Source organism: Eumetopias jubatus, unplaced genomic scaffold (assembly GCF_037043125.1).
Source record: "Eumetopias jubatus isolate StellerSeaLion01/CBP00866 unplaced genomic scaffold, mEumJub1_p1.0 scaffold_7, whole genome shotgun sequence".
Classification (NCBI taxonomy): domain Eukaryota; kingdom Metazoa; phylum Chordata; class Mammalia; order Carnivora; family Otariidae; genus Eumetopias; species Eumetopias jubatus.
In genome coordinates this window covers 42,644,132-42,653,356 of record NW_028274813.1, presented here as the reverse complement: position 1 = coordinate 42,653,356, position 9,225 = coordinate 42,644,132, and the positions used below count along the sequence as shown (strand labels likewise).

Sequence of the window (9,225 nt, the reverse complement as noted above, 5' to 3'; positions counted from 1 at the left end):
ACCTGTTCCTTTTTACTTTTATCTATTTATTTATTTTGGTATTTTATTTTTAAGTAATCTCTGGACCCAACTTGGGGCTTGAACTTACAGCCCTGAGATCAAGAGTCACATGCTGTACCCACTGAGCCAGCCAAGTGCCCCTCTTTTTACCTTTTTTTTTTTTTTTGTATCAAGTAGGCTCCCTGCCCAGCATGGCACCCAACTCATGACCCAACTCATGACCCTGAGATCAAGACCTGAGCTTCGATCAAGAGTCAGATGCTTAACCAACTGAGCCACCCAGGTGACCCTCCTCTTATTTTTTAGTGTGGCTGCTAAGAAATGTAAAGTTCTTCAAGTGGCTTGCATTCTATTTCTGTTGGACAGAGCTGCTCTAGACCCTGCCGTCCAGTGGCGGTCCTGGGTGCGGCCATGGTGCCTTGTTGGTTAAAGGTTTTCCAAAACAGAAGATGGGAGCAGGTCAGACTAAGGGAGACTAGATAGAGGACAGAGGTAAAGCGGGTGAAGTGAAGATTTGTTCCATTTCAGGCTAGGCTAACAGCAGTGTCTAAAAGAAATTCGTAGAACTGTAGAAGTGGAAGCCACCGATTCCCACCTGTGCTGTTATACCCGAACAGTTTAATCTACCCTGTTGTGGAGGATTCGAGCTGGCGGCAAATCCTGGAGACTCCTCCCATCAGAAGGTGCCTCTGCGATTCGGCGGCGGCCACACTGAGCAGATCGGACTTCACTTGTACGCGCACCTCGCTCCGCTTTCTCTGCAACCATGTCTGACAAACCCGATATGGCTGAGATTGAGAAATTCGGTAAGTCGAAATTGAAGAAGACAGAAACGCAAGAGAAAAATCCACTGCCTTCAAAAGAAACGATTGAACACGAGAAGCAAGCCGGCGAATCGTAATGAGGCGCGCACCGCCAATACGCACTGTACATTCCACAAGCATTGCCTTCTTATTTTACTTCTTTTAGCTGTTTAACTTTGTAAGATGCAACGTGGTTGGATAAGTTTAAATGACTGTGCTACCCCTTTTCACATCAAAGAATCGAGAACTACTGACTGCGAAAGGCGCCTGCCTCTCCCATCTGCCTGTCTGGCTGGCAGGGAAGGAAAAGAACTTGCATGTTGGTGAAGGAAGAAGCTGGGAGGGACGACAGTGAAATCGAGAGTAAAAACCAAGCTGGTCCAGGGTGTCCTGCAGGCTGTCAAATGCAGTTTAATCAGAGTGCCATTTTTTTTTTTTTTTGTTCAAATGATTTTAATTCTTGGAATGCACAATTTTTTAAATATGCAATACAAAGTTTTAAAACCTGGAAAAAAAAAAGAAGGTGCGTCTGCGCCCCTGGCCCACCCAGCACCCCACTCCTCGAGTCTGGGCAGGCTCGGTGACTGCCCTCCCAGTTCTGGGCTCGGCCTTTAAGTTTCTAGCCTAGAGCCCTGAGCCAGCATGGAAGAAATCCCACCCCCTCTAGAGGGAACCTGCTGAGCCCAGCCTGCCCAATGTCTACACTGAGGTACCAGGACATACATCCAAGTGATGCTGTCTTGGATTCTTCGGACCAGACCAGCCACCAGCCCAGCTGACACCACCAAATATCCTGGCTGATACCACTGGAATAAACAAATCACCCAGCAGAACCCTGCCCAAATTCTTGATCCAATAATCTATAATAAAAATAAAATCGGTCGATGTTGTAAGCCACTAAGTTTTTAGTGGTTTATGATGCAGCTTTAGTTTAACAGGACAACCTACAAATCATCCACTGTTGGCTCGCGTTTGCAAAAAAAGACACCGGCACTCTGGTCAAATATTCATTCAGTCACTCACCATTCCTTTGAGAACATTAGGGTCTTGAAAAGGGAGTGGTAGAGAGGAAGGGATATTAAGGCCAGTTTTACAGAGTCTTGAATTCCAGGCTAAGAAGTTAGATTTTATTCATGGGCAGTAGAGAGATACTAAGTGATCTGAACAGGGAGGAATGTGATCAGAGCTGTGCTTTGGAAACATTACTTAACAGCTTTGTGCAAAATGGCTTGGAGAAGGGAGAGATTAGGAGTGAGAAGGCCAATTCGATCATCCAAAAATCCAACATCTCAGATGAAAAGGAAATTGTCAGGATCCAAGGTAGGGACAGAAGAAGAGTTCCTTTGTCTCTCAACTGGGAGACACTGAGCCTGGGGGACACATGGGGATGCCTCGGGCTGTTTGTGTCACATGACAGGCAGGCACTCCTAGCATTTGGTGGGCAGGGTCAGAAATGTTAAACGACCTGCAATACGGAGGACAGCCCCACAGAATGAAGAACCGTCGTATCCGCTATGCCCTGTTGAATGATACTAGTAGATAGAAGGCTCTACGAGAGGCTGAGTCAACAGAACTCAGTCCGTGATGGAATGGAGGAGGAGCAGAGGGGGAGATGGGAGTCGATGGCCTTGCTGAGGTTTCTAGATTTGATGACTGGAATCATAGAGATGGAAACTCAGGACGAGGAGCAGGCACGAGGGGAATGCTGCGGAGTTAGAGGTGCTCTTGAGGCCTCCGGCTGGGGGTGACTCACAAGCAGCCGAGTGGGTGTCAGGACACACGCAGAAGACAGGTCATGGGTTGAGGTTTAGTAAAGCCAGAAGCTGTCCCACCTATGGCCTCCACCAGTCGGTAGGGTCTGCAGACCTGTGCTCTAGGTCTCCCTGCTCCAGCGGACCCTGCTCTGGCCTGGGTCCGGCCATCAGCACCTAGCAATCATTGAGGCCCAGAAGGTTGACTGTGAGGTGAGGTGGAGGCTGGTCCAGAGAGCAGCAAATCTCGGTCTGCAGCTGGCTCTGCTCCCCACCCACCAGGCAGACGCGGCCACTCCGCCGACCTGTGAACCTGCGTGTTTGAACCACCAGGTGAGCCAGGAGGATGGTGCTAACCCTGTCTGACTGGGGTCTGTGGCCCCACGGAAGGACCCTCGTTACAAGGGTCTTCCTTCTTGAGGGGAACGAGTTCTCATGGGACCACAGGAGAGCCTCTAAAATGACAAGCCAATGCCCCCCCCCCAAAGGAAGAAAAGAGTATTCCAGGTTCAGACGATGGGAAACATAAGCTTCCTTCTTGAGCTCTTCCTTGAGTCTATTCGAACTTAAAGCCTATCTTCCCAAGGGCTCATCTTGTGCCTACTCTTTTCTTAAGGACAGGTGAGGAGCAGCCCACCCCATTTCACCGGGGGCCCACATCAGATCTGAGCCTGCCCCCTGCTCTAGTCTGTTCCCTCCCTGTCCCTCCGGACCTGTGCCAAAAGGCTTGTTTCCTGTGTGAAAAAGAAAGCAGGACTTGGCGGTGGATGATCCATTGTCATTACTGAGGTGCATTACGTGGCAAGGAGATTTGGGGACCCAGAGCAGCAAAGCGACACCTTTGCTCCCTGGGGCAATATTTCAAAGTGACGTCACCCCAATACCCCATTCAAATCCATTCCTTTTAACCTCCACAATCATCTGAGATCCATATCAAGTTTGATTCCAGCAAGATGCCTCGATATTCTAAATTATTTGTCAGCCTGGCACGGCAAATAAACATTTGTGAAATTCATTTCAAAAGATGTTAACACTGGTGAAACCCACGTGCCCCCAGAGGGATTATACAAATTTCCATGTCAAATATTTGAGGCAAAGCACTTGTAGAGAAACAGTGGGTTTTTTTTGTGTGTGTGTTTTGATGCCTTTCATTTCCATAAACTAGATTACTTTCTGAAATTACTTTCACACAGAGAACAGTTTCTATTGAATTCCAGTCAGTGAACTCCTCCGAGTGTGAGGTGAATAAAACATCTCGGGGCTGTGGGGCTTCCTTGATGCATATGCACCCGCGTTGTGTAAGGAAGGCAAACCAAGTTGAGATGTTATCTTTAGAGAGCTCATGTACCCAGATCTGCTGTCTTATGGTAATTGCTAAACAACCAATTCATTTAGAGCCTAACAAGGAAGCTCTAGGGCTTTCTCGTTGCGCCCCCCCCCCCAGCCCCCCCATCTCTCCTACCTGGCTAACAATGACTCCAGCTCTGTTGTTAACTGGAGATTTGCTGGCAGGCAGTGCTCGCTACTGCGAGGTTCTCCAACAGTCAAGTTTTATCTGCTTCTTGCAAACACTGATTCTGCCAAAAAAAATCTCACAAAAAAATTTGATCCGAGGCAGCATTGTCCTATTGTCCTAGTTCTGTCAAGCCCACAAAATTAAAAATGGACTTAGTTTTCTTAAAGGGGAAAAAGAGAGAGAGAAAGTAGTTGAAGGCCCAAGGAGAAGAAAGCTGCCGAGTTAAATGTTACTTGCAACGAACAAGCATTTTCTGTAGGCTTGGGCTCGGAGCCTCAGTGTGGCCACAGAACGGGGATTCCTGGGGCGGGGGAGTCGTGGGTGGGAACAAAGGGGACAATCTCTCCTCAGATAAAGCCACTAGAAGGTCTTATCTTGCAGGGCTAGGAAGGAGAGTTCCCGGATCTGGGGGAAGACATTTCTTAGCCAATCTAACCTTGACCGAGTTTAAAATGACCAAGTGATTAGCACGTGAGCGTTCCTCCGCAGCCAGGGTGCGGCCGCGTAAACAGTAGCGGCCCGGGCGCTCCCACAGGACCGGGAGGGAGAACACGAGGGAAGGGCCTGGAGCTGCCAGGGCGGGTGTTTGTTTTTCTTTTATCCAGAGAAGCAGAGGTGACGACAAGAGTTTCCAGCTTGACTCCTCCGAGTGGAATGGGAGGCACTGGAGGGTGTAAACCGAGGGACCAGATGATGCGATTTGCTTTTTGAGCTACATCACCCCGGCTGCCGAGTGTAGGGTAGACCAAAAGGAGAAAGGATTAGAAGCCGGTTGGAACAGCCGAAGTGAGATATGATGGTGGTTTAGAGCAGAGTGGTAGCGGAGGAAATGCTGAGGAAAGGTTGAATTCTGGATTTATCTTTCGGGATATGGGGATAAAGGAAGACTAAGGGATGACCCCGATTTGTTGTCCTGAGCAGCTGGGACAATTAAGTTGCCACTTACTTGCGTGAAGGAGGCTGTAAATGGAAACCAGGGCTTGGGTAATACAGTCTTCATTTTGAGATGTCTACTGGACTTCCCAGTGGAAAACTCACGTAGGCAGAGGGCATGAACTTGTCAATTCAAGAGTCACCTGTTTACAGATGTTTTTTAAAGCCTTGAAACTGGATGAGATCACCAAGGAGAAGAAGGTGGAGATAAAAAGAGGTCCTGGGGCGCGTCAACATTGGGCACATTTGCAGCTTATCAAACTGTAATTACAAATGCAAAATAAGCTAACTTTGTATAGAAAAAAATTAGCTATCTGATCCCTTCATGGGCCCTGGAGGATTGAAACACAGGATGTGTACATTATCAAGGAGACAAGGCAAGGTCACTAGGAAATGATGACATCCAAGGGGCTGGGAGGGACAGGGGGTGATGGCTATCACCTTCAGACCAGACTGGCCCAGGAAGCGGAGGGTATAACAAAGCTCACAGGTGCAGATGAGAAAGACCGGCTGTGCCGGGAGGTCATTACAAAGTTGACAGAGGACATACAGAGAGGAATGGACCAAAGCCCAAGGAACAACCCCTTTTGCAAATTTTCCTTGGGCCCCCGCTCCTCCTCACTCGTCACTGCCCTCACCGATAGCCTTCCGGGCGGTGCAGGTGCCCACACATGCGTGCATTCCCCTTTTCTCGTCCGGGGAAGAAATTGGAGACGCTGCACAATGCAGGGCCAGCCGGGACTCCCATTCCCCATCCCTTCACCTTTTACTTTTTTCTTCACCTCCCTGCCACCGCCCAGCATCTCACCAAGTCCGTTTACTGCCTTCACCACTGGCTTGGAAACCCCATGAGGACGGCGACTTATCCTTAGTGCCTGGAACTGGGCCTAGGCTACAGCAAGCGCTCAATAAATACGCATTCATGAAATGGGTGATGTGCTGAAAGGCAGTGAAGGTTAGCGATGCCACCACCTACTAGTTTTTTTCATCAGCTGTCCCAGCCTCAATTTTTCGAACTACAAAATGGAAATCTTATCTACCTATAGGTTGTGAGAATTAAAATTAAATGAGATTAGTTTTGTAAAGCGCCTGGTCTATAGTGGAGACACAAGAAAAGTTTTCTCCCTACCTATCCTTCACTTTGGTCCCGAGAGAGTCAAGGTAGAGAGCTCCAACTCTGATGTCAGTGATCCAAACTAGCTTCCAGCATGGTGGGTTCTCTCTGGCGTCTCAGCTTCGTATTGTGGAAAGTTCTAAGTGTCAAAGAATGAATTTTCCTGATAAGAAATGCATTTTATAAGATGCTCTCATAATGTAAAATAACAAGACTACCAAGGAGTACATCAGAAAAGAACCATATAACATTTTCACAATGAGAACTTGACACACAGTAGATACTTGATAATATCTGATGAATGGACACAGTAAGATCAATTAAAATTTAACCTCACAGTAAAGGCTCCACTACAACTTGCCCTTGAATATCAATAAATTTCATTCTAATGAAAGTAGCCTACACTGCAATTTCAAGTGCTCTCATTTGTCAGTGGACTTTCCTTTGATCAAACACTAAAAATGCAAAGTTTACATTTCTGCATTGATAAAATATTTTTCTATTCGATTCCAAAGTTCTTTGATTTTCCCAGCAAAAATGTTAATTTCTTAGTAATTTGGCATGAGGTTTAAGCACTTCAAACATCCCTCATTCTCCCCAGTCCTTTTGTATGCTTTCTACACTGTACAGAAGTTGTTTCTCTCTACTTGTAAGAGTCTCATGAGAGCCCAGGGAAGTTCTGGGCACAGAATAAATAAACGGAAATGATGCCAAGAGGAAGGCTATGTTTGCCATCAGTAAGAGAGTAACAGCATGCTTAGGATAGGCTATGGGCGAAGCTCCTGAAGGCTCAGTCCCAGAAGGAGAGTTTGAGGTCGTCTTGGAGAAGTTGTTCTTGGCGCTAGCACCCCCAGAAGATTGGGGTGGGGCGGAGCTCTACTTTGAGGTAACTTTTCCTGGGTCAAATGGACTCAATGACTGTGATTCAAAATCTATCAAAACGAAAAAATAAAAGCTTCTTCTTGGCTTGAGACGTCCATGCCAGATTTCTGCCTGCAGCAAATTTTCATGGGGAAATCAGGCGACAGTGAACATATGGGTGTGCTATTGAAGATGGCCACCTGTGGGAGGCCACTACCAAGGCAGCTTCTGCTGAGAGTCAGCGGGGGGGGGGGGTGCCCATCCAGAAACTAGTGCCCAGTCCGCCCATCGTCCCGCCAACCCCACCGCCTCCGCCTCTACCCCCATCCACTCGTACCCCTGCCCTCACTTCTTAGGCTTTGAGTCTGCTCTGCACCAGAACAGGCTCTCCAGGAAAAACAGTAAAGTGTCCGCCTTTTGCCGAGAGGGTCTGCAGCTTCAGGCCTCGCCTCTGACGCTCAGGAGAACTTGGAACAACCTGGCAGCTGAAGTTTTCATGTAGAACAGGGCTGGAGAGGGTGGAGGTAGAGCAATGATACTGTTTTTTGAGGAGCAGCCAATTTTACAGGTGTTGGGCTTGCTTCACTCTTCTGCCTCAGTTAGGACCAGGAGCCAGGGCATCCTGGAGTCTTCTCAATGGGCAGGACACATCTGAATGTCTCCCCAAGGCCTCCCTTCTGGGAACTAGGGCTGGAGCACTTGGCCTGGCTCAGTCACTGACAGAGTTCTGGGGTGGCTGTGGTTTGAGGGCCACAGGGTGCTCATGGCTTTCTTATGCTCATTATCATTTAATCTGCACAGCCGGTCTCTGAGGCAAGAATTGACTCTCACGTGGATGAGGAAACCAAACTCATGGAGACTCTGGGGTACTGTCTGCACTCAAGTAGCTAATAAGGGGCGGAAAATCCTGGAATCAAAACGTACTGCCAAATTCAGGCTCTCAACGCATTTTTCTACCCTATAAAGTAGATTTTTCCTTTCCCATCTAGCAGATGAGGAGACAATGGATCTAGCAGTGTTTACCAACAGAGAAAGACTTGCTAGGTCATCCAGTCACCCCTGCACCGTCTCCCCAACCCCCACCTCGAGATGGATTAAACCCAGAGGAAAACACAACAACTTTGCTTTTTAAAGAAAGCAAACTTGATCTTTGCTGATTCGATACCAGTTCTGATTTAAGTGGTGGTCCTTACCCAAATTAGCTCACATGGAGCCTTTGTGGCTTGTCCTTGCTCAATATTATATGTAGTTATGATTTATACTTAACTTTGGTGGAATCAGATAAGGACCTGAGAGGGACACAATTACAGACCTTAATGTCACCTGGCCTTTGCCATTCTTAAGGGAAAACAAGGCTATCTGAGCTTTTCTCCACAACCTCATGAGCAGCTGCTTGGCTAGTCTTTATGGCCAGGGATGTGACTTTTATCAGATTATTAGTTAACAGGATTGGTTTTCTCATTTCTAGTGTCACACGGATGACTCTATTTGCTTTGTATGGATCTGTGACCACCTATTGAGAGACAGACTACCTACAGACATCAAGTAAACTGTCCCTTTTCTGGTTATGCTAACATGGGCAGCTGGGGAAACCTTAGACCCCTCTGATTTCTGATTTTTGTGGTCACATAGAAGGCTTTTTCGACAGAACAGCAAAGGTTACGTCCATCTCCTAGGTGAACAGAGCACCCCATAAGTCCAAATAAAATCACTTCATAGCAACAGAACAGTTAGTACTTTACGGACTCAAAATATCTTGCTAAACACCTATGAACTTAGCTGACGGAAGATAGCACAAAAGGCTCATCTCAAAGGGACCTCTCCAGGCGTGCCTGGCTGGCTCAGTAGGCTGAGCATGCGACTCTTGATCTTGGGGTTGTGAGTTCGAGCCCCGCGTGGGGCACAGCGCTCACTCAAAAAATTTAAAAAATAAAAAAGCAAAGGGAGTTCTCCAGTCCATGGCTATTTACTTGCAGTTCCTTAAAGACGGATAAAGATAGCAACCTGAGGCCCAGCTCAGAGACCCGGCAAGGACAGAGACAGGTCCGGCCACTGCACGTGGAGCAGTCCTCAACTAACCATTCTCTCCCTAGGTGGGATTAGGTCTTTTAGCACCTGGGAGATAACAGTGGGGCGGCATCTCCCCCACCCCCCGGGGAACCAGGTCACCCACCCAACCCCACCTGTGTGAGTGGAGTTAATGCACGTCCCCAGGAACTTCACGGCTGGGCCTTCTCAGGGAGCGTG

The 9,225-nt window shown here is 47.9% G+C and overlaps 1 protein-coding gene across 1 annotated transcript; it reads left to right on the top strand.

The window, feature by feature from the left end:
• The first annotated feature begins 714 nt into the window (after nucleotides 1-714).
• LOC114205699 (thymosin beta-4-like) lies at nucleotides 715-1,244 on the top strand. Its single transcript, XM_088025042.1, has one exon. The coding sequence runs from the start codon at nucleotides 767-769 to the stop codon at nucleotides 899-901; it is 135 nt and encodes a 44-aa protein (XP_087881168.1). The 5' UTR covers nucleotides 715-766; the 3' UTR covers nucleotides 902-1,244.
• The last annotated feature ends 7,981 nt before the right edge of the window (nucleotides 1,245-9,225 follow it).

Bases quoted from the DNA above. Each gene is read 5' to 3' on its own strand.
- LOC114205699 (XM_088025042.1), top strand. From the start codon at position 767: ATGTCTGACAAACCCGATATGGCTGAGATTGAGAAATTCGGTAAGTCG.